The sequence below is a fragment of the Herpailurus yagouaroundi genome, unplaced genomic scaffold (assembly GCF_014898765.1).
Source record: "Herpailurus yagouaroundi ecotype Mexico unplaced genomic scaffold, PumYag 210, whole genome shotgun sequence".
NCBI classification, from domain to species: domain Eukaryota; kingdom Metazoa; phylum Chordata; class Mammalia; order Carnivora; family Felidae; genus Herpailurus; species Herpailurus yagouaroundi.
The window spans coordinates 21,975,014-22,000,713 of NW_024412441.1; the positions used below are offsets into that span (position 1 = coordinate 21,975,014).

The 25,700-nt window shown below is 43.2% G+C and overlaps 1 protein-coding gene across 8 annotated transcripts in view; it reads left to right on the plus strand.

The window, feature by feature from the left end:
- The first annotated feature begins 9,685 nt into the window (after window positions 1-9,685).
- The window catches only part of IL1RL2 (interleukin 1 receptor like 2), a 45,142-nt gene continuing 29,127 nt past the window's right edge, over window positions 9,686-25,700 (plus strand). For 3 of the 8 annotated variants that reach the window (XM_040454094.1, XM_040454095.1, XM_040454099.1), the window contains exons 1-4: window positions 10,592-10,900; window positions 11,682-11,916; window positions 14,977-15,172; window positions 23,623-23,782. In XM_040454094.1, the coding sequence (XP_040310028.1) occupies window positions 10,843-10,900; window positions 11,682-11,916; window positions 14,977-15,172; window positions 23,623-23,782 (649 nt within the window). In that variant the 5' untranslated portion in view covers window positions 10,592-10,842. Of the gene's footprint in view, window positions 9,900-10,268; window positions 10,377-10,398; window positions 10,901-11,681; window positions 11,917-14,976; window positions 15,173-23,622; window positions 23,783-25,700 lie in introns of those variants that run through there. The other 5 variants (XM_040454097.1, XM_040454096.1, XM_040454098.1 and 2 more) reach the window with 5 other exon arrangements.

The following is a 25,700-nucleotide window of genomic DNA, read 5'->3' on the forward strand; positions in this document are numbered from 1 at the left end:
CCCTGCCCTGGGCTTGCTGGGTCACACTCCCAGGTCTGATGTAGGGTGAGGACACCTTCTGTCTGGGGAATTCAGGGTCCACGAGCCAGCCAATGAGCTCTGGATCCCATCTCTAGCCTCAACTCTACTCCATTTGTTTGCTTGCTTCTAAAATGGATTAAAATGTGAGTTTTATTACTGTTAACACTTTATGAGTCCAAAAAAGACAAGGGCAACATCTGTATGGACTGTTCCACATTTTGCAAAAGGTTTCGTTGAGTTCCTCCTTTGACCCAGGAGGTGAACACAATTGGCCAACGTGTCCACAATGCAAGCTCACCATGCTCACAAACTCTAAAGATCAGAGAGCCCTCTGCATGGTCGGTGCTGTTCTGTTCTCACTTCAGAGAGATTCTCAGCAAGCAGGGGGGCTCTGGTGGCACCTGGTGAGCCAGCCTGGGGAGGCAGGTCAGCCTGGGGTCTGAGGACCCATCTTAGATCCTGCCTCGGACTCGCTGTGCAAATTTGGACAAACTATTTGAGCCCCAGTTTCCTCACCTATAAAATGGGTATAATATCTAATTCACTGAGTTGTGTAAGGGTTAGAAAGATGAAGTACATTCTGACAGCAAAGTGCCTAGCGTGTAGCGGGCCCTCAGCAAATGGGAGTTTGCTTAGTAGTCATTCTGTGAATACGCCTGGTTACTTCACATCATATGGGAATCTGCAAATAGAGTGGAGAGAGAAGAGTAATAAACCAGAAGTGGCAACTGACACCAAGGAGGAAGTAAAGCAATCAGAAAAATAAAGTACAAGTGGCCAGATAGAGCTGCGTGACACCGAGGCCAGGAGCCCTGCTCCCCTCAGCCATGGCATCTCTGTATCACCGAGGGGTGGGGACTGGTGTTCGTCCAAGCTGACCCCTGCTGACAGTGGGCTTTAATGGGTGTCTAATGTCTAAAGAAAGGGAGTCAGGGGCGCCGGGGTGGCTCGGCCGGTTGAGCGTCTGACTCTTCATTTTGGCTCCGGTCGTGATCTCACAGTTCTTGAGTTCAAGCCCCGTGTTGGGCTCTGTGCTGACAGCATGGAAGCTTCTTGGGATTCTCTCTCTCTCTCTCTCTCTCTCTCTCTCTCTCTCTCTCCCTCCCTCCCTCCCCCTCTGGCCCCATGCCCCATGCTCTCTCTCAAATAAAAAACATTATTTTTAATTAAAAATTTTTTAAAAAGTAAAGGGGTTTAACACATTCCTGAAGGATTTTTCAATAAAAATGAAAAAAAAAAAAAAGCAAGAACTTCAGAAAATTTCAGAATCAGCTATTCAGAAAACTTGCTTATACAGAATTTCTCACTGGAAAAATTCAGAGGCTTTTTAGCATATTTTGGTTATTTTACCAGTTAATGTATTTTTTAGCAAACAACACAAAGTCAAGGCTAACAACCATTCAAAAAAATCATTTAGAAGTGTTTTGTTTTTGTTTTTGTTTTTTTGGTCATGAGGATTTTTATTCTCTTTACTAAATAACTTCCTTAGAATAGGGTTTTTGTTTTTCTGTTTTCTGGGTGTTTTTGTTTGGTTGGGGTTTTTTTTGGTTTTTAGTTTTGTTTTGTTTTGTTTTTGTCTCTAGAAATGTTTCTCAGTAAGGGTGCCATCTGGTGGAAAAAACATGAATATAAATTCCTGCACTGTCGCAGTTTTGAAACTAGAGCAAAGCACTTCGTTGTTTTGTGCCTCCTGTTTGCTCATTTGTGAAATAGGACAACCTAGGAAACCTGTGTTTCAAAGTTTTTATATGTGGAAAGACCCTGTCTGGTGTCTGAGAAAGAATCCCAAGATACATTTTTTAAAAATTTTGCCTTTTGTTCAATACATATAAAACAAATTTAGTTTTAATTTTTTGGATTTTTTATTTCAGAGAGTGGGAGGGAGAGAGCACATGGGGGGAGAGAAAGAATCTCAAGCAGGCTCTACACTCAGCATGGAACGCAAGCTAGGGCTTGATCCACAACACTGGGATCATGACCTGAGCTGAAATCAAGAGACAGGGACTGAGCCACCCAGGCGCCTCCCAATTCATTTAGCCACAACATAGCTTTTTCAGATCATGAAGTTTTGGGTATGGAGGGAGAGGAGGGCATATTATCTTGGTGTTAACTTCTAAAAATGATGATAACTTTTACTTAATCCAGTTTTAGCAAGTCAGGATCTTTCTAGTTATTTTTAATGTACACTTGACCCCGGGACAACACAGGTTTGAACTGCTCATGGTTCCAGGGCCACCTGTAGTAGGTTTCCCAAATATTAATTGGGGGACTTATAAGTATCATATGGTTATAAAATCAGATCTCCTCAAGCTAGTTTGTCAGAAGAAAATCTTTTCACCTTTGAGATGAGAATCTGTTCGTGTGGTAAGTTGGGCTTGATATGAAAGTCACAGAGGGGGTAGCAGGTGGGAAGAGAATGTTCTGGAGTTGGAATGGGGAAAGTTGTTCCTTTTTTACTTTTTTAGATGCACAAATGGATCAGGACAGTAGTCAAAATTCATAAAATATGAAAAATAGATTACACATAAAAATGTACATGGGGAGACAGGTGGGAGGGACCTCTTTTTGGTATGCCAACATTTATTTTACAACCAAAATATGACTTTGTGTGTGTGTGTGTGTATGCAAATATTAGTTTTACGCAAATATTAGTTTTAGGGAGGAGAATTACAGGAAATAGAAGACACTATTTAAAGTGACTATTAGCCTTTCAAAACAAAAACATGCTCATCTAAACACATGTTGGTCAGGTTTTGGCTGATTAAAGTACATAAACCCTGTGTGTTCACCTTAAATCTGCAGCCCAAATATTAACACTGTAGTCAGGAACATGTGTAGTTGTTAGACCAGTTGAGCCTGTCCCACTTGAATCTAGCCCCACAGAATACTGTTGAGACTCCTCCAGGCTTGTGCTGGGAGTTGGGAGATTAATTTGCTCAGAGTGAAAGTCAGCGAAACTTGTTTTTCTCAGAACCTTTGACCTGGAAGTGATCCCAAGTGTAGCTTAGTTCATACTTCTGGGTCTGAGATGAGCTGCAGGAATACCATTTCTCAAGGTTCCCTGGTTTTCCTTTCACTAAATATATCCTGAGAGAGAGACACTCCTGGGACTTCTTTAGTGAGAGGGGATTGCATGTTTAACATCTTCCATGGGAACCCCCTTCTGCTTCGCCCAAGTGGTTAATCCTGCCTGGCTGCCACTCCTGTTTCTCTCCTCTGCCATCTTATGTCACTCATCCTGCCTAGCCTGAGACACACTCAGCTGCTCGGTCGCCTTCACAGCTGTGCACAGTGGCCATCCGTTTGAACACTACTGTTAAGAGGAAATGGACAATTCTGCCTTCTTCTGAGTTCTTATTTCTAAAACCTGGACCCCACGTCCTCCCTTAGATTCTCAAACATAGGGGAGATATTTTTGCTCTCAAGTTTACTTTTGGATTATTTTAAAGTGTTAATGACGTGCCTCATGTTATGCCAGACACTGGGAAAATTCTAAAGTCAGAAAACACTTAAACCTTGTCACAGAGAATAGTGTGAAAGGAGAAAGCACTTCGGGAAATGAATGCGTATGGTAGAGGGTCTTAAATCCCTGACTAAAATGTCTGCCTTTTTTGATTCGGAGTTGGTATAAGGGAGCTATTGGAGATTTTGGATGGGAGAACATAAGGCATAAATAAAGTTGGCCGGGGGTGGGCATAATGATGCAGGGGAATTAGGGAGTAAAAGTTTAGGGAGGCTGTTGGCAAGTGGGGACAGTAATGCCTCTATGAGTTGATTGTATGAGAACCATTTTTCTTAAATGAGTTTAAAAAAAAACCAACCTTTTCGTATTATGGAAACAGTACTGGTTTGAGAGAATGCAGAAATTTCTAAACAATACAAGTAAGAAAAATTCACCCATTATCTTACAAACTTAAAAATTATTACTAACATTTTATTGTCTTTCTATTGATAAAGCTGGGATCATATAATATGAGCAGTTTAATACCCTTACTTAGTAAAAACATTTGCCTATATTACTATTATTGGAAATGTGATTTCTGAGTGATGATTAAGCCTATCAGGTGAATGGTCCGTAATTTAGCTTTTCTGCTTTGATTGGATATTCCTTGATCTACTCCAGTAGCCTCCTACCTGGGGCCACGTTTCTCTACTTGCTACCTGATTCCTCATAACCAATTTTTCACGCCGTATCGAGAGTAAATTGCCTTTGATTTTATCTATTTATTTATTTATAATTTTTTTTTACATTTATTTATTTTTGAGAGACAGAGAGAGACAGAGCGTGAGCAGGGGAGGGGCAGAGAGAGAGGGAGACACAGAATCTGAAGTAGACCCCAGCCTCCAAGCTGTCAGCGCAGAGCCTGATGCAGGGCTCGAACCCACGAACTGTGAGATCATGACCTGAGCCGAAGTCAGATGCTCAACCGACTGAACCACCCAGGCACCCCTGATTTTTTTTTTTAACTGAAGTATAACCTACATCTGGAAAGGAACACATACAGAAACAGGTCCACGAGGTTTCACAGACACGTTTTGTCCATACTGCCAGCATCCAAATCAAGAAAGGAAGGTGATCAGCATGGGAGCATCCCTGTTATGTGTCCCCCAAGATACTGACAGCCCCTGGCCCAAGGGAAACGGCCATTCTGACTTTTGACAGCAGAGATTAATTTTTCCTGTTTTTGAAATTGAGGAGGGCACCTTTTGGGATGAGCACTGGGTGTTGTATGGAAACCAATTTGACAATAAATTTCATATATTAAAAAAAAAAGAAATTTATGTAAATGGAATCAAGTAGTATGATGTCTGTTTTAAAATCCATTTTCTTTTGCTTGACGTTATATGGATGTGAGACTCATCTGTGAGATCTGTCCATATTGTTGCCTACACTTGGGCGTGGTTTTTATTCAGGGCTCTATGGGATCCCATTGCATGAAATCAACCATACCTGTTTTAGCTGTGTGATTGTTGATGGGCATTTGGGTAATCTCTAGTTGTTTACAGTTATAAACACTACTGCTGTGAATATTCTAGCAAATGTCTCTTTTGTGAACATATGCATACATTTCTACTTGGTGTATCCCTCAGAGTGGATTTGCTGAGTTAGCTTCCGAAGATACTACCAAATAGTTTTCCCACGTAGTCGTGCCAATTTGTGTTCCCACTAACAGTATATGATAGCTCCATTTGTCCCGCATCCTTCTCAACACTTAGTATTAACAGTTTTTATAATTTTAGCCATTTTTATGAGTTTTTAATGCTCAGTGTGACATTTGAAAATGCAAATAAGGTTATATTTCTTTTCTGCTTTAAATCTTCGAATAGCTTTTCATTTTACCTAGAATCAAATCCAACCTTCTTTTTATTGCCTACGGGCCCCTTGGGTGGTCTAGCTCCAGCCTACTCTGTGACTTCTTTTATCCAGCATTTCTGCTTATTCACTCTGTTCAATTCACACTGGCCTGGCTTCCTTTATGCTATTTTGAAACATGCAAACTCTCTCCTCCTTCAGAAATTTTGTACTAGCTGTTCTTTCTAGAAGGAGAACTCTTTCCCCAGATATCTATGAATGCTCAGTGAATGAGTGAATGAAGGGATCACGGAGCCTGGGGGAGGGGCAGGCCTAGGACCTCAGGAAACCCAAGCTACTGCTTCTTCCCTCTCTGGAAGCTCATTTCATTCCAGCAACAAAAGCCTGGCACAGAATTGCTGCTGTACATTTCAAGTCTCCCAGAGACTACAAATGTGAGAACTGAAGAACCTGAAAGGCATGAAGATCTCGGTAGAACTTCCACCCCCGCCCTCCCAACCCCAGCCTAATCCTGCATTTCAGAGCATTTGACCATTACATGTGAACATATCTCTGCTTCATCCTCACTGGGGAACATGACGCACGGGTTGGGTTCAGTGGGAAATCATCGGATATTTAGCTAGAACAAATAAAAGCCACTGTGTATTGTATAAAACACACATTCGTGTATATGAATACACATCACAACCTCGTCTAAGGAGCAAATAGACTGAAGGTAAAAGTCAACCCAGCTGAACTCAGTGATGCCTCCATTACAAAGATTGCTGTTTTACACCTGCTCTCAGAATGATGTAAAGGATCTGTGGAGAAATGGTTTCACTTCATAAAAATAAATTAATGAATAAATAAACCATTGGAAAGAGGCCATTAACCATGGCTTGTGCCCAATGACCTTAACTTCTAAGAATGTTGCCATTGCAAAAATGTCTGCAATTAGGGAAGACTGACAAGGAGGAGTCAGTGGGAGAGTGAGAATAAACTCCAGGCTCATCAAGTATCTCTTGCTGTCAGGCACCCTGCAAGGAGCGTTTCACAAATGCCACCTCTGAAAAGTGGGTGTAATCATCCCTCTGTCATACATAAGGGCTGTTGCTGGGGTTTGAACTCCCTGGCAGGGAGAGGACAGTGAGGTACCTCTACGCCTCCCTTTGAAAGCAGCTACATGAGACATCAGAGGCAGAATTTATTTATTTATTTTATTTATTTATTTATTTTTTTTTAATTTTTTTTTCAACGTTTATTTATTTTTGGGACAGAGAGAGACAGAGCATGAACGGGGGAGGGGCAGAGAGAGAGGGAGACACAGAATCAGAAACAGGCTCCAGGCTCTGAGCCATCAGCCCAGAGCCCGACGCGGGGCTCGAACTCACGCACCGCGAGATCGTGACCTGGCTGAAGTCGGACGCTTCACCGACTGCGCCACCCAGGCGCCCCCAGAGGCAGAATTTAATGCGTTCTCTGTAGATCAATAAAACGAAGGCAAATAACCAGGTGGGTAAAAGGGCAAAGCACGTGAGAAAACATTTCCTAGGGGACGTATAAATGGCCAATGCACATAGGCAAAGATGTCCCATCTTACTAGGAATTCGAGAAATATAAAATAAAATCACAAGATAGCTTTTACATCACTAGACTTGCGATACTGGCAAAATATAAAAGTCTGACATTATCAAATATTGCCAAGAACATGAAGCAATGCAAACCTTATGCTCTAAAGGGTGCCTAATGTGGAGAAAATGAGGGATTTTCTAATACAGTCACAGATGCATCTACCCAGTGATGCCTCAATTTCACTCACTAGACAACCTCTCAAAAAAAGCCACACAAGAGAACATTACAGAAATCTTCACCATAGCACTATTTTTAAGAGCAAATATAAATTGGAAACAACCTGTATGTCTAAAGGAGAGGGATACATAAATGGGAGTACAGTCAAACAATGGAATATCATACAGTAGTGACCTTGAATGATCTAGAACTAGAACTACACTCTTCAAAATGTTTGCATTTATGTTGCTTAAGGAACACACACACACACACACACACACACACACACAGACACACACACATACCGGAATGATAAGCACTAAACAGGATAGTGAGTTTGGGGGTGGGGGTGTGGGGGGAAGGTATACAGAAACTTGGTCATTGTGATTTCTGAGTCTGGGTCTTGCTTCCATGACTTATGATTTGTTTTGAATTGGTTAGCTGTTAACCATTGCATGTTGCACCTCTAAAAGGAGAATTTTTAATGTGAAAATCAGAGAAGAAGAATAAAGTGACTGAACTCAGGAAGTTCCCGCACAAAACAGCAATTTTCTCAGGGCCATCCTAAAGCAAGCCTGAGCTGAGCCACAGAGAAGCTCCATAAATACATTGTTTGAATTCCTACCTCCCCTTTTGTCATTAGCAAACAATGCTCTCCGGTTTCTCCAATCTTTCAAGGTAATTAAGGGCCTGCCCTAGATGTTTTGGCTTTCTGTTGTTTTTAATTGCAACGTTTACATCCTCCTTAAAAACAACATTTCCATCCCCCTGATAGGTTCTGCCTTCGGAGCCAAGTGGTTCCCCCTCCACCTATCAGGAAACACAGGCCTAGAAACCATCCTTGAAAGCGTAAAGTGGCCGGTCCAGAGCCTCACCAGAAAAAGGAAATAGCAGAAATGTCTCTTCGAGGCACTGCAGGGGTGGGGGTGGGGGGGCTGGTAAGGCACGTTGGAACTTCTAAGCTTTGGGGCAACTATACTGATTGGATTTGGCACTCGTGACTACTGTCCAGCTATAAAAAAAGTAAGATACGACACAAATTTTTTTATAAGGCAGAAGCTGAACAAGACAATGAGAGTTAAGAAAAAAATGGAAATAACTTTTAACACTGCTTACAACAATGGTTCTGTATGTATGTCACTTGACAGTTTTCGTAGTAACACCTTTGTTTTGTTTTGGGTGGGTGCCTAGACCTTGCTGAATGTACATGTACTGAAGAACCTCATTTAATGCTGATGCTAGGGGAAAGGAATAAAGATCTCCATTTGCAGCTTACCAAAGGGGTCCTCCAAGTGTGAGAGGCCTAAGGGTTGCCAAGGTGTGTGAAATCAAAACTATTTTCATAATAGTATTCAGACCCTATTTATTGAAAGGGCGGGCCTACGCCCGCCGACTCCATCTTGTTCTGTGTCCTTCACCTTGACCACACCTCCGCCCCTTGAGTAACCTCCCGCTCACCCTTTCAAACTTCCCGATCAAAACACGCCCGGCGACCTGCGTAACAGGACTCCGACCCTTCCCCAGCCAATCGGCTGAGGCCACAGCCATTACCTCACCAACTGCCCCTAGACTCCAATAAAATCTTTGTGCTTTTGAAACTTGCTCTCTCTTTCCTGGTATCTCACTGCCGCGTCGGTGCAGGTAGGGGATGGAGCTGGAGCTAGCTCGAATAAAGGCTCTTTGCTTTTGCATCGGACTCGGCTCCCTGGTGGTCTTTGGGGATCACGAATTCTGGGCATAACATTTATCTTTTTAATTCTCATTCTCTCCAGTCTTTTGCTTGGAAGTGGATTTTTTTTCAGAGGCTACCTGACATGTTACATCCTAAGAGGTTTGGTGCTGAAGCACCTGTGAGAATCCAGCTGTCTTCTGTTAAGTCAGACATCAAAGAGACTTGGGAACATTAAGCAGGGGTATGTAGTAGTATGTAGAACAGTATGACTTTCCTCAATAAATTTGTTCTGGAAAGTTCAGTTATTTTTCATAAGATGCATGACGTTTATGTTAACACTTATGTTAAAGTCTATTGTTTGTATTTAAAATAAACAAGAAAATAAGCGTTTTAAATGCTCTCCGTCTTAATTTCTGATATAGTAAATATTGGCAGCAGTAACCCACATAAACAAGCACTTTAGAATCCTCAATAATGTTTTAAGAGTATAGCAACTTGCAAACCCCTGGCCCCCAGCTCATCACAGAAAGCTGTGCTGGTAATGAAATTGCTGAACTCCTGTCCTGTTCCTGCAGCTGCTTCTGTCTCGCTCTCTCTAAAACCACAAAACCCGCCAGAGATAGCTTGGTCAGGAATCTGCTAAATGGAGATTACGTTATGTATATGTGTGTGTGTGTGTGTGTGTGTGTGTGTGTGTATATATATATATATATATATATATATTTTTTTTTTTTTTTTTTTTTCCTCTTTCTTCTTCTTCTTCTTTTCTGAGTCCCAGTGCCCTGCAGGCCTCTCTCTGGGTGTCTCCTGAAGGCCAGGGCAACCTGTCCTGGTTGATATCATCTTTGGAAATTTCACACAGTAGCCGACTTTGTGCTCAGGTATTTCAGGATCGCCCTGGGAGGTCTGCTTTACAGAAGTTAACAGCCTGACTGGGGCAGGGAAATGCTATTCCTCAGAAGCCATTTGGCACAGCTTCCACGTTGGGGTATTCTGTATAGACCAAGCAGGGCATGTAATAACTGCTCAGACGGGTCTGGAACGGGGTCTTTATGGGGACGATTCGGAATAGATCTAAGCAGACATGACTGCCGGTGAAAGATTTGTCAGCCGCCAGAAAATCAGGTAACAACGCCTTTAAACCCACTTCTTCCTGTGATGGCACTCTTCCTTCCTACGCTCCCCTTGGGGAAGGTAGGCCTGCCCTGCCCACGGTGGCAAGGAAGTAGCGCGGTATGGAAATGCCACGCCTGGGTTCAGTGCCCGTCTCCATTCTCCTCTCTCCACGGGATCCTGCCTGCTCCCGCCGGTCTGGCAGGTGGACACCGGCCTCGAGTCTGCGGTTGAGCCAAGCGGGTGCGGCGCCGGCCGTCGGAAAGGTGTGGAGGGAAAGTGGCCGGCTAACATGTGCACGACCGAGAGGCCGGAGATCGGGACTCCCGGGAGGGCGGCCCCCTGCTCGCCGGGCGACCTTGGGGGAGCGGGCTCCGTCTCTGGGCGAAGGTGTGCAGTTCCCGCTACCTGCCGGTCCGGCGGCGCTCTGGCTTCCTCTCCCTTTTCCGGCGGCCCTTTGCCAGGTCGGCCTAAGCTGGCTTCTCCCAGGTGAGCTGGTGGTGAGGGCTCCGTTTCGACCACCAGGCCCAGGCGGACCCCGAGGCTAAGGCGCGCAGGGGAGAGGCTACGCGGGACGCACAGGTGGGGAGCCCAGGTGGGTGGCGTACCGCTCACCCGGCGCAGGGCGCACACCCGCCTCGCTGCGGGTTAGCAGAGGTCACGCCACCGCGGCCGCAGGAGGGGCCAGGGCGCACCCCGGAGCTGGGAACCTCCCTCCCTACAAAGATCACTTCCCGGCACCGCGCCTCCCAGCTCCTCCCGCTGATCCCTCTCCAGCCTGCAGGATTCTGGAGGTGGGGCCAGGAGCGGGGAGTCTTTGGCGGCACGTCGGGTAAATGTGGGCACCCCGCGAAGACAGGTAGGCCTGGGCTAGGACCTCTGAGATTCGTGGTCGCCGTCCCCGCCGAACCTCATCCGCCCCCACCTTGTGTCTTCCTTGTCGCTCAACGGGGGGATGCTGGCCCTGTTGTTCTGCGGCGTGTCCATCGCGCTTCCACCCTTTGTCAGAGCAGGTACGTTGGGCCGTCCTCGGGTCTAGGCCACCCTCACCCACCTGCCTCCTTGCGGCTCTGTGGGAGCGCCTGCGCGGCCCATCTGGGGGCTCACAAGAGCCCCCAGCCTTTCTGCTACTTCCACCCCAGGGGACCAAGTGAAGTTAACCCTGAGTGGGGAAACAGCAAGTTCCCAGCATCTGACGCTCAGCCCCAAATGTCCCCTTTGGGTTTTGAGGCACCTTTGGCAGGGGGAAGGTGGTGGGGGGGGGGGGGGCGGTGAGGAGGTGTGGGTAGGCAAATTTGGAAGTCTTGAGTCCAAAGGCTCAAAACCCAGCAGCAGAACAGACTTCTCCCAAGAAGACACGCAGTGCAGTGCCATGCTATGCGGTTCAGTAGAAGCGAACTTTAACATGAGCAGATTTTTAAACAATCCTCTTTGGGATGAAATACTTGCACCTTTTATTCAAGACGGAGTGAAATAACTGGGTGGCAGAGCACAAAGAAACAGGACAAGGGGGCTCAGAACAGGAACGTGTACTCAGGCAGATAAGGACTCGGTCTTAGGAAAGAAGGGACAGAACAAAATCATCCCAGACAGAGAGGATGAGTCAATGTCTTTTATGGACACATTTTTGTCCATAAATCAAATCAGCAGACCATTTTAGGGAACTCCCACGCTGAGAAAACTCTCCAATACGATTTCAAATTGGCTAGAAAATTGAAGAGGCATTTGTTAAAACTGATAATAAATAGCACCAGAGTTCTCTTTCATGATTCCCCCACCGCTTTCTTTCCCTAGATGCATGCAAGGATATTAGAATGTACAAGGAGACACCTTCTGCCGGCCAGCCTTTTGCTTTTAATTGTATAAACCTGTCACCAACGTCCGGGAAAGTACATGTAACATGGTATAAATATCCTGGCAAAAGCCCAATATCCACAAATGCACAGTCCAGAATTCACCAGGAGCAAAACTGGATTTTGTTTCTCCCCCTGACACAGGAGGACACCGGGATCTACCAATGTGTCATAAAGTAAGTTGCTCATTTAAAATAGAACTAAGTCCCTCTTTCTGTCTTTTTTCACACACACACACACACACACACACACGTGTGTGTATAGTGTTATAACCATATATATATATATATATATATATATATGTATGTGTGGGGGCGGCGCAGTCGGTTAAACGTCTGACTTCAGCCAGGTCACGATCTCGCAGTCCGTGGGTTCGAGCCCCGTGTCGGGCTCTGGGCTGATGGCTCAGAGCCTGGAGCCTGTTTCTGATTCTGTGTCTCCCTCTCTCTCTGCCCCTCCCCCGTTCATGCTCTGTCTCTCTCTGTCCCAAAAATAAATAAAAAACGTTGAAAAAAAATTTATATATATATATATATATACATATATATATATGTACATATATATATAATTCTTTTAGGAAAATTCTTTATAAACTCTTAATAAACATAGAAAGCTCAGTGAGAGAATAAAATAGTTTTATAACAGTTTGTTACCAGACGGTTTCCAGTGAACACATTTTACACTTGATCTCAGCCAAAATGCCAAGAAGCGATCCAGTGAACACATTTTAAAACAGAACAGGTTTATAAATCAGTTGTTGGAACATGAAATGTGTCTTTTCCCATTGATCTAAGGCCACAGGCCAGACCGGCTTAAAAATCTGTTTCTCCCATTGTTATTGCTGCCTTCTTTCTTAGAATGCCAGAAGTTTTTGTGACAGGTGGCACAACCAGATGGGGATAAACCTCCTTTGAGCACCTTTTTGTAATGGCACCACAATCGGAATTTAACAGTGACTGACAGATATGTTTCAGGCCCTGTGCTAAGTAAGCCTCATGTTAGGACGTAATGTAAATGAGTGAGTGACCCAGGGCTCATGGCAGGGAGACAGTTGAGCCTGGTGGGGGCTTTGGGGAACCAGAAAGCACATGTCCCACCAAAGGCAGCAATCTCTACAACTCAAGCCCATTTTCTAAGTTTTCAGGGAACCTGGAAATTGTATGTATGTATGTGTGTGTGTGTGTGTGTGTGTGTGTGTGAGTTTTCAATAAGCTTTGTGAGTATGGCTTAAATAAAACACATTTGTGGACAAATTTTGCCCAACGGCCTCAATTTTGTTACCTTTCCTTACTGGCATGCATGTCTTTAACAAATGATTTGATCTCTCTGAGCCTTGATTTTCCTATCTGTAAAATGGAAGTAATGCCAGCCTGATAGGGTTGAAGGGACAATTAGCTGAGATTATATGTGAAATTGGTACTGGAGAAAGGTGATTGCATTTGCCCAGTGGTACACAAGTGGGAGTGGCTGTGAGCCCGTTTCATGGCTCCTTTCCACAATTTCACTCACTGTTTAGATTAAGGTGCTGACAAGGTGTCTCGTGGAGGTCTCCTGTCCTGTTTGACTCTGGGTTATGACATAATAGAGCTGGAGATTGTGTGGCACACAAATTCATCTGGATGCCTGGGCTGGATTTAAAATACTTAAATCTGGTTGCTGTGAAACAGGGAAAGATCATCTTTCCTAGAAAGTAGACACAGATGCTGCTGTCATGGAAAAAAATAAGTGTGAATTCTCAAAAATCATTAACATACAGATATGAGACATACTTAGTAAACTGTATATTTTTACGCTGAAGTAATTTCAAATTCCTGCAAAGTTTGCAAGAATAGTATAAAGAACTCCCACCTATCCTTTATCTAGATTCCTCATTATTTTAACATTTGCCACATTTACCTTATAATTCTCTCTCCCTCTCTCTCTCTCTCTTTCTTGCTCTCTCTCCATATACGACTGATCCCTGAACAACATGGGTTTGAATTGCATAGGTCCACTTATACATGGATATTTTTTTGATGAATATAGTACATTACTGTAAATGTATTTTCTCTTCCTTATTATTTCCTTAACATTTTCCCTCTAACTTTATTATTTTTTTCTTTTTTCATTTTAAAGAGAGAAAGAGAGAGCATGAGCAGGGGAGAGGGGCAGAGGGAGAGAGAGAGAATCCTAAGCAGTCTCCACACTCAACGTGGAGCTCAACAGGGAGCTTGATCTCACGACCTTGGGCTCATGACTTGAGCTGAAATCAAGAGTCAGTCGCTCACCTGACTGAGCCACCCAGGTGCCCCTCTAGCTTACTTTACTGTAAGAACACAATATATAATACACATAACATACAAAATATGTGTTAATCCATTGTTTATGTTATCAGTAAGGCTTCCAGTCAACAGTGGCTATTAGTAGTTCAGGTTTGGGGGAGTCAAAAGTTCTATGCGGATTTTCAACAGTGCACGGGGTCCAGTGCCCCTAACCCCCTCGTTGTTCAAGGGTCAGCTGTATATGTATATTACACGCAATATTTTTTTTTCTAAGCCATTTCTTCTAAAACACTTGAGTTGTATGCGTCGTGTTCCTTTAGCCTTGAGTAGTTCCATGTGTGTTTGCTGCCAAGAATATTTTCTTAGTTATCATATTCAGGAACCATCATATAACATTTTTATCTAACTCCCAGTTCACACTATAATTTTGTCAATCATCTCGATTTTTCTTGACACATTTTGTTCCTTTCCTTTCTGGTAAAGCATCCAATCTGGGATCATGTATTGCATGGGGCTGTCACGTATTTTCAGTCTCTTTTCATCTGGAACAGGTCCTCTGTGCTTCATGACATTGACATTTTTAAGGAGTACAATTATTTTATATACTATCCCTTCATTCGGGTTTGCCAGACATTTCTTCCTGAGTAGGATGAGGCTGAGCCTTCTTGGCTGGAATAGCATGTAGTCTGTACCCTCTTCAGACAACACACGCAGCAGCTCATGGTGTCCATTTGCCCCTTGGTGGTGGTAATCAGTTGGATCACGTGGTTAAGGTGTTGTCCAGGGTTTCCACAATATAAATCTTTTTTTTTTTCCTTTTTGTAAGTAATGATTTGTGAGATGCATCCCACCTCGTTTGAGGCAGAGGGCTTGCACAATATCTTGAAGATGATTTGGCAATCTGGAGATGAGTGGATTCATTTGATTTTGTGACTGTTGGAGTTTACGAGGTTTCAATTTGCCATTTTCTTACAGCTATACAAACACCTGTCACAGAATCCATGTAAACCTAACTGTGTTAAGAAAATATTGGTATTGTTTTTCTGGAAACAGTCAACTGATTTTATCAGATGAATACAAACAAATATTACATGCCGGAAAAGACGACAGTCTTACCTGTCATCTGAACTTCCCACAGAGTTGTGTTTTGGATTCAATAACGTGGTACAAGGTAAAAAAAATAATTTTCCTATGATATTTTTCTTCTTCTTTAAAACTTACTCGTTTTGGGGGGGCCTGGGTGGCTCAGTTGGTTAAGCATCCAACTTTAGCTCAGGTCATGATCTCACAGTTCATGAGTTCGAGACCCACGACGGGCTCTGTGCTGACAGCTCAGTCTAGAGTTGGCTTCAGATTCTGTGTCTCCCTCTTTCTCTGCCCCTTCCCTGTTCTCACTCTTTCTCTGTCTCAAAAATAAATAAGCATAAAAATTTTTTTTTAAACCTGTTTTTAGTTTAAGTTGTATCTTTTAAGGCAGAGTTGGTAAAGAGATTTGAGTACCTAGCTAATTGTTAGCTAATTGATATTGATAATTTTACCCAGCTGATTATTGATTTTAAAATTTATGGTTCTTACAAGTTTGTAATATTATATTCCTTGTATTCACCACCTCCCCGCTATTGTATTTTTGAGAACTATCCTTGGTTATTCTTTTATTCTAACAGATTAATAAATTTGTTTGAGTGGGCACTACACGCACATGATTCAATAATCACAAAGTATAAAAAGTCACCCCTGGAAAGTATCCTCTGCTCTCCTGAGCTGTATTTGCCCTGGGCCTGTCACACCTTTCCTAGCATGTGGCTGCTTGTATTACTTTCTTCTATCCTTTGCATTATTTTTATATCATGCTATCCAAGCAAATAAAACTATATCTTTGTCCTTCACTTTTTATGAAAACACGAAATCCTTGACTCACCTTTCTGCACCTTGTGTTTCCGCCTTGGAGCATTCTCTTTTCTTGGCTGTCCCGGCAGATATTAATGTCTAAGGCATAATCCTAGACAGGGAGGAGAACAGGCTGGTTATTTAAGATAGGATTAGTTTTCCTGTAATTCTGCTTGTCAGCACCTGTCGGTACAGCCATCTGGGGCGTGATTTTTCTCTGTGGAAACCTTCTTATCACCTGATTCAATTTCATTAATGGAGAGAGGCTTATACCAATTTCTCATTTCTTCCTGAAAGAGTTTTGGTAAGATTTCTTTTTTTGTAGGAAATTGCTCCTTTCATTAAACATTTCAGAGACTCTAGCATGCAACGGTTTATCATCTTTGCTCTTTTGATGTCTGTTTCTGCCAGAAGGTTCTTCTTTTAATCCCTGCTACAATGTATTTGTCTCTCACTGTCTCACTGGATTAGTCTCTCCTAAGAGAGGTGTCAGTTTTATTACTTTTTTCCAAGGATCCAGTTTTGGCCTTGTTGATCCTATTACATGTTTTGTGTTCATTTACTTTGTTTCCATTTTCTGCTCTCACAAGGCAATGAATGGCCTTATCCCTGTGTTTGAAGGCGCATTTGCCAGTGTGCAAGTTTTGTAGGCTACATTCTCATTAACCTTATAATTGTTAGATTGTAGGCTATGTATAAAGTATTCAATTTCATTGATGATGCCAAGTTCCTTGACAAATTTTTTTATCGGCTTATACTCACCCCCTGCAATATCCTGGACTCCCTAAAACCTTATCTGGGACTTTGTATTATAAGACTTATATATTTTTTTATCAGCTTAATGGGTGTAAATGTTACTGTATTGTTGTTTTAGTTGCTTTTCCTTAATTATTAGTGTTAGTGAGATTGAACAACTTTTGCATACATTTACTGACCATTTTTGAATACTCTGAACTGTTGACTCCTACCTTTTGCCCTATTTTTATTTTTTTTCATTTTTCTTACCATTTTGTTACTGACTTACAAGAGACTTTATATATTTATATATTCTGGGTACCAATGTTTGGAATGCGTGAACAATTTTCATCGAGGTTCAGTGTATGTATAGAAAATACATGAAGCTTAAGGGGACAAGCTTGATGGATTATCAGAAAGTGAACATACCCTTTGGTTACCCCTTCCAGTGATCAAGGTCAAGAACTAAAACACCACCAGCACCTCAGAAGGCCCCCTTCTGCCATCTTCCAAAGAACTGTACTTCCCTAATCCCCTGACTTATAATAGCATAGATTAGTGTTGCCAGCTTATGAATTTCACTGAAATTGAATCATATTGTATGTAGTACATATAGGCACAAGCCTGGCTTGCTTGGTGCAATAGTAAACTTGTGAGAATCATCACTGGAAGTTGGGATTGACTCGGTCTTCTTTTAGGGCCATGCTTTTAGCGGTTTAACCAAACCGTGTGGTCATTTCGATCCCAGCTGAGGACTTAAGAGTTTGGCAGGACGTCAGGCCCTGACTCTAGCTTTTGTCTCCTACACCTGTATCTGTCAAAGCACTGTCTTATCAGTCTACTGGCTGTCACCTTCAGGATAATTTTGGGGGTGGGGCGCCCGGGTGGCTCAGTTGGTTGAGGTTGAGCGTCCAACTTGGGCTCAGGTGATGATCTCACGGTCTGTGAGTTCGAGCCCTACGTCGGGCTCTGTGCTGACAGCTCAGAGCCTGGAGCCTGCTTCGGATTCTGTGGCTCCCTCTCTCTCTGCCCCTCCCCCACTCATGCTCTGTTTCTGTCTCAGAAATAAATAAACATTTAAAAAAAAAAGAAGTATTTGGGACACTTAGTTCTAAACACCCAGTTTTCCTTTAATGAGAAGTTCTCTTTACAGACTTTATAGCTACTGCCTGTGTCTTCTCCACTTACAAGGCTAATACCTGGCCCTGAGGAAATGTTCAGTAAGTTTTTGTTGAATAGGTGGATGGCTTCTGAGTTCTTTCTATCTCCAATATGTTTTGTTTTTCTTATTAACTATTGGGCCATTGGAAAAAAATTACGTGACAAGTATTCATTTAATATGTGTTGGGACATATAATAAACAGTTTGCATACTCTTTCTCATTATCCTCTTGTTAGCGTTGGCTCTGACTACAGTTTAAAAACTAACAACAATCCTGTTCCAAGGGAGGCCTGGCTGGCTAAGTCAGTAGAACATGCAACTCTTGATCTCAGGGTCATGAGTTCCAGCCCATGTTGGGCATGGAGCCTACTTGGAAAAAAAAATTCCCTAACAGTATTCCTGTTTCACTTAGAGGGTACTGATTGCCAGGCCACCGTCCCCTCAGCCTCAGTTGGCTTGGACTGTGGCATTACCCACTTTCCGAGTTCAACTTTGGCCTTCTCAGGATATGGGGTCACACGTTCTTCTCCGTGGCTTCTTGTAGACTCTTCCTCCAGCATTCTGTCTCCCACCTTGCAGCCTTGCAACAATTACCTCTTGGCACCAGCATTATGCCCCTTTAGAGTCTTATCAGTAGAACTCTTCTCGAAATTTTTTCCTCTTGGCCTGGGCCTATTGTGGTCATAGATTGGAAAGCACTTGACATTTGTAGAGAGGTAGGTTTTTAGAATCAACTTTGTCACTACCTCAGTATTAAGAGGATGGGTTTTTTTTGTTTTTTTTTTTTTTTAAAGCACTTGGCTCGGACTTATCTTCTACTCCCTGAATCAGATTATCCATAGGTGAGGTTCAGGCATCTTTATTTTTAAACTATCTGCTCAGCCTGAGCAGATAGGAGGCTAGGAGTCGAGCAATATGAAGAGGAGGGATTGTTCTGAAACTGTCCCACCAGCGACCTCAGTTATGACTCTGTTTTTGCTACTCTCCAGTTCAGACCTTGAGTTACTTTTTGGGCCTCAGTGTTTTCTTCTGTCAAATGAGAACGTTGGAATCAATTCTCCAAGCACTTAGAACCTATTATCTGCCTGGGGCCATACCAGGAAATGCTTTGTGTAGGAGGTGAGCATTGCACTGCGTAAAGAATGAATAGCAATGAAGCTGGTGGGGAAGGGGGGGTGGGGGGCGAAAATGATGACAATTAGAAAAAAACCCTAGCAGGTGCAAAGGGATCAGGTAAGAAAGAGAATGGTGTTTGGGGGTATTAGTTAGAGTCTGAGGTCCATGTCCGAGTGGGGTAAGGTGATGCTAGGAAGTAGAAGATCTTGTCTGCTAACCAGCACATAGCCTTTCCCCCACTTAAAGTATGTTAACGGCCAATCACCCTATTAGGAGAATGACATACTCCACTTCTTTACGCGTTAGTAAAGTCCTCGTGGAGGCACTGCAGGGAATAAATTGGAAGGGCTTGCGGATGGTGGCGTGTGGATCATTGACGCTACTTCAGAAATTCAGTGATTAATGAGGACCATTGAGGAGAGTGTATAAGATAGAACTGACAGAATGAGGGGAAAGGAGAGGAGAGTAAGTGGAGGGAACTCATTCCCAGTGGCCCCTCTTTTCTCCATTAATTGGAGGGAGATGTTAGGTGGAAATTTAGAAAGACCAGTGTAGGTGAGTAGGTGAATGAGGGAGTCGAAGGCAAAGAATTTCTAAGGTGAAGACCATGAATTAGTAGTGATGCCAAGACTCATGTTGATGTGATTTTCTCTCATAATGTTCATCGGGTTGTAGGCATGTAGGAGAGGGACAATGGGACCAGCCCAGGGTGGGTTTTGCAGGCTGAATATGCTGCAAGGATAAAGGGCGACAGTGTGGAGGAATTGAAAGGGGGTCAGTAAAGTGACGCCACATGATGGGAAAGGAAATGATACCTGAAGGAAAGTGGTAATTAATACCAAATGAGGATTCAAGAAGACTGCTTCCAGCGAAGACAGAAAAATGGGTGTGATGGATAGAAATTTCAGGTAGAAGACTATAATGAACATGGTGGATAGATGCTCACTGTCCATGGTGAGCCTCTTTAAACACTAGAGAGGCTAGGGGCGCCTGGGTGGCGCAGTCGGTTAAGCGTCCGACTTCAGCCAGGTCACGATCTCGCGGTCCGTGAGTTCGAGACCCGCGTCAGGCTCTGGGCTGATGGCTCAGAGCCTGGAGCCTGTTTCTGATTCTGTGTCTCCCTCTCTCTCTGCCCCTCCCCCGTTCATGCTCTGTCTCTCTCTGTCCCAAAAATAAATAAACGTTGAAAAAAAAAATTTAAACAAAACAAAACAAAACAAAACACTAGAGAGGCTATAAAGCTAAAAAGAAACAAATGAACAAACAAACAACCAAAGCAACCAAATACACACCCTACAGTTTTCCAGGGTTTCCTGCAGCTAATGTTCTGGATGTGACTAAACTTCTTCAGCTGGCTTCCCTGAAGGGCTGAAATGAGAACTTGTCTAGATTGTCCTGCTTTTTCTGCTGAACAGCATGGACATGGGGATTTTTCTGCAGCGGTGTTCCAGGGCCCAGACCTCGGCTTTGTGGGAGCTGAGAAGCAGTGCATAGGCCTTCTGATGATGTATTTGTTGGTGTGACTTTACTAGATGTGGCATGACTTCGCACGCTAGGGTTGCGTCGTGGCAACTCCTGGTGTCTGACTTTCAGGTGGGGTGTTTCAAAGTCTTGACTCCCACCTCACAGTTATGTCAGAGGTAGCAGGGATCCTGTGAGCTAGTTCACCAGCATGGTCTGGTTTAGATCTCACTGCCTGAGTGCTTGTTAAAGATTTGTAAGTGCCTAATACCTGTGTTAAATCCTTTTCCCCCTAAAATAGCTGGGATGCTTTTTGCTTTATGCAACTAAAACCCATCCAAGAGATAAGGCCTCACAGATTTGTTTTGAAGAGTGAATGAAATCATCTATCTGGTAAGCCCTTAGTTCAGTGTAGGTACATAGCAATTATTTAATAAATAAATAATCACATGCTATTATTTGGTTAAAATAAAGGAATGGAAGAGATGGAATAATAAAAAATGATAATCAGAATGGTATATTTGTTTTGAGGAATTTAGAAACATAGTGGTTCTGGATAATGACAAAGCCCAGCTTGTGGCTGGGATAATTGAAGACCAAGAGGAATAGAGATGGTCCTTGAAATTGAAGGGTTATGGAGGAGAAGGTTCAGGTATTAACATATCCATTCTTGGGGCACCTGGGTGGCTCAGTTGGTTAAGCGTCTGACTTTGGCTCAGGTCACGATCTCGCGGTTCGTGGGTTTGAGCCCCGCATTGGACTCTGTGCTGACAGCTCAGAGCCTGGAGCCTGCTTCAGATTCTGTGTTTCCCTCTCTCTCTGCTCCTCCCCCACTTGCATTCTCTCTCTTTCTCTCTCTCTCAAAAATAGACATAAAAAAATTAAAAAAATAAAATATGCATTCTCATGGACAATGAAGCATTCACATTGGAAAAGCGGTAATGTCTCCCTTTTTTTTTCAATTCCAAACTACTTCTCAATACAATGATTTCTGCTCCACTATTAGGCTGTATCTGTACTTCCTGAGATCATTCTCAAAGGCAAATATGATCATCTCATTCCCTTGCTGGAAAAGCTGCAATGTTCATCCCATTTTCATGGTTTTCTATGATTGGGCTCCTGGGTGCCTGACCAGTTCTATCTCTGTCACTCTCCTGTAGGTTCTGCATCTTAGCCAGACACTCTGGGCCATTCTATTCCTCCAACCACTGTACATGCTGGGCTCAAAGTGTTCTTCTTGGCGCTTGGGAGACAAAATACATTCAAATGTTGCCTGCTCTCATTACTAATATTTTAAGTTTAGATCTTGTCAGTGAGATGTCACTTACAGATTTTTAAGTAACCGTCAAGGCCTACTGAGAATTTAAACTCTACAACGATGCCCTAGTGGACTGTGGTAGAAGCAGTCCCAGTTACTGTAAAGGGACAGGAGCTATCAAGATTGCTTCTTAAATTATCAAGATTGGATTTCCATATGATTAAGTATTTGTACATCTTAAAAGAAAGGACGAGTCGATCAGAAAGGGACTGGTCAATGACAGGAATGTAGAAAGGGATATACGGATCCACGTATTCTGGGCCTCCAGAGATTGCCCCTATCGAAGCCCTATCCAGGGAAGAAAGTTTTCATAGTCCAAGGACTCAATGCTTTTTGTTTGTCCCTACTCCAAAGAAGGTGGCATCACATTATGGGATCTGATGCCTTCACCCATCTGACCCTTACTAATAATTCCCATTCTGTTTGTTAAGTAACTATCCAATTATAATTGGGTTTCCCATATGGGGAATAAGGTAAAACTTTTAGAAATTCACATGATAAATAAACAAATGCTCGTTCTGGAGTTACTGAGTTTTAGCTTCCAAGGTGGATCCACTCACACTGTTCCCATGAAGAATGGAGTCTGCTCCTGAGCTAGCTACAGCTGATTCCGTGAGAAGAGCGCTCCAAACGCAGGCAGTTAAATCTTTATCAGGGTAACCCCTGAAAGTTTGTCCTCTATATTACATGGTTGTGAACTTTCTGAAGACAGGGACTGCATCTTATTCCTGTATGACATGACCTCTCACAGACTAGCAAGGAGCAGGAACTTGAATGCTTTAATGAATAAATGGGCTCAATAATTCAAGAAGTTACTCTGTTGAGTGGCACTTCCCAAAGAAAGGGGCAAAGTTTTGAGGAAATGTTCAGAAGGGGGTCTGTGAGATGGAAGAAGTGGCAGTTAGCATGAGAATGTGAGCTTCTGACAGACAGATGGAGGCTGAGGCCTGCCCTGTGGGTGGTTGCCGAGGATGACAAGAAAGAAAGGCATTCCTGAGACCAACCAGACCTCAAGCTGGTTTGGTGTGCGGTTGTTCTTGTCGATGCAGTGGCAGCGTGGGCGACGTAACAAGTTATGTGACATCTGCCCATAAGCCTAGCCATCATACTTTGACTATTGCTCAGACCACCAAGCAGAATGTTCTTGAAGAGTTATTTTGGACCTCTGTAAAGTCCAACCCCCGACAGGTTGAGAAGGTGTATTTGGGCCTGGAGCACAGTGGAAGCAGTCATTAATCACCTGGGCTTGCAGTTTTAGCAAAGGGTCATGGTGCCATGAGATGGTGGTCCACTGGGAGATATGGTCCCCTGTGGGTGGAAGGCATTCCTGCCTGTTCACATCCTCCTACCATATTCCTCTGAGGACCCTACCCAGTCCTCCTTCATATAGTCTTCCTTCTAGCCCACTTAGGCCTCTCTCTTCTCAACCTCTGTTAGACTTAATATTTACAGCACTCACTGTAGCTTGCAACATATTCTTTGTCAGATCTTCTGTAGATATTTATCCATCTTTCTATCTATCTACAGATATAGATGGATATGGATGGATAGATAGTAGATAGATAGATAGATAGATAGTCATCTTCAGTTAGATTATACATTACCCATGGTCTAGGGATCACATGTTTCTTGCATCTCCCCACAGTTCATAGGAGGTGCTAACTAGGAATGTAACTGATGCACCAAAATACTCTTTGAATTAAAATGTATATGTATAAGGGCTCCCAGGTGGCTTAGTCAGTTGAGCATCCGTATCTTGGTTTTGCTTCAGGTTGTGATCTCAGGGTCATGGGAATCGAGCCCCACATCAGGTTCTGCACTGAGCACAGAGCCTGCTTGGGATTCTCTCTGTCCCTCTCCCCTCCTTGCACTCATTCTCTCTCTCAAATTAAATAAGTAAATAAGTAAATAAAATATATATGTATATATATTTTTGTATTTAGGACTGTAAAGAGATTAAAGGAGGACGGTTTACTCATTGGAGAATTAAGCTCTCAGTGAGCAACGTTTCAGCAGAGGACGGAGGGGACTACGCGTGTCAAGCCCAACTGACACACACAGGGAAGCGGTACACTATTTTAAACAGCATCACTGTGAATATCAGTAAATATGCTCATATCCGTTGCCTTGGCTTCCTCTTGGCTCTGCGTGAGATGGCTAGCTTTGGGAAGCAGTGATTCTCAATCTTGATTTTCTTGAGGGTTAGCAGACTCTCAAAGTTGCCATTGTTAGAATCAGAGGGGAGAAAGAGGGGGTGGTCAAAGGGCAGGAGGAGTTCAGTTTCTCATCTGGGAAAACAGAATGCTCAACACACTTGGTGTGAAAATGAAATGAGAGCACGTATGTAAAGCAGGTGCTGGGGTACCTGGCAAAGTATAGGTATTCAGGACATGGTAGATATTATCGTTACTCTTATTTCCCTCAGCCATCACTACTGTGACTACTTTGCTGGGCCACCCCAGCTTTGGCCTCCCCTGCCCATGCATGCAGAGTTCAAGGTCTCTGGACTTGATGCTCATGGGGTATCAGTTCTCAACCCAGAGCAGCCAGTTGGCTTGAACATATGACCTGGAGACCTGAAAGCAGAATATTTGGGGTTGAAGAAACCCTAAAGATAATTCAGCTTAAGCCGTTTATTTTATAGAGACCCGGGAGGAGTAACTTATGAAACTTACAGAGCTGGTTGGTGACAGAAACAGGTCTAGGACTAAGGCTTTCAGTGGCCAGATGAGCATTCCTTCTTTTCAACACCTTCATCAAGGAGTTCTTGCTATTGCCTTTTGCTCTCTTGTCAGGAGATAGTTGTTTTCTATGTTTATTCATCTAAATGGGAAGAACTGAAGACTGAATATTTCTTTGATTTGGACCATTATATCTGTCACTAATTTCTATCAGACTTCAAAACGCTGGGTGGTACCTAGCAATTTCCTAATGGTGTGGTTCTCTTAGGCACGTATTTAGCATGGATGGCTTCCTGCTTCCCACCTAGAACCCTTCAATTAAGAAAAATAATTGTATTACATTTGATGATTTTTATGCTTTTGGGTTTTACATCACCTGTTATCTCTCCAAAGGTAGGCGAAAGTTGTCTTGCTCAATCCCCCACACCTAGCCCAGTGCCTGGCCTAGACTAGGCACAGACCTATTTATTAACAGCATGATTGGCAACTGTCATGCTTTAGTTTTACATGGGTAGCCAAGGGATTCTTTGGAACACAACATTTCAAAGGTGAAATGAAGACTACCTCAAGAGGTCATTGAGCTCTATAGTCTATATTTCGTGCCATTGCAACAAACACTTAATTATGATCTATTATATCTCCCAAATTGTTAGAACCTGATCATTAACAAATTAAAAAAAAAAAACAGGGGCGCCTGGGTGGCGCAGTCGGTTAAGCGTCCGACTTCAGCCAGGTCACGATCTCGCGGTCCGTGAGTTCGAGCCCCGCGTCAGGCTCTGGGCTGATGGCTCAGAGCCTGGAGCCTGTTTCTGATTCTGTGTCTCCCTCTCTCTCTGCCCCTCCCCCCGTTCATGCTCTGTCTCTCTCTGTCCCAAAAATAAATAAATGTTGAAAAAAAATTAAAAAAAAAAAACATAAACCCATTGTTTCTTCTGTTGAGAAGCTCTCAACCTGGTGGCAGTGGAGATGGAGATGTAAATGAATCATTTTAACATTACGTGATAAGGATAGAGTTATAGATAGTGTCTGAGGAACAGTAAAAGAATCAGAAGTAGCCATGAGAGTGGCAAATAAGTCTCCTTGGAAAGCTTCCAAGAGGAAATGTCTTCTCAGCTGAATTTTGAAGGATGAGTTAGATTTATAGATGTAAAAAGTGAGACAGGGCAGAGAGAATGGTCTAAGACAAAACATAAAAGTGTCCACCAGTATAGTTTGTGTTGGATCTAAAACTAATTTTGTTGGAGCATACATAAGCATGTAGTAAGGAGCGGAGATTGCTGAGGCCATGGAGTGAAACAGGGTCAAGGTTAAGGGGGCCAGTTACACGCAGGCTTTCCCAT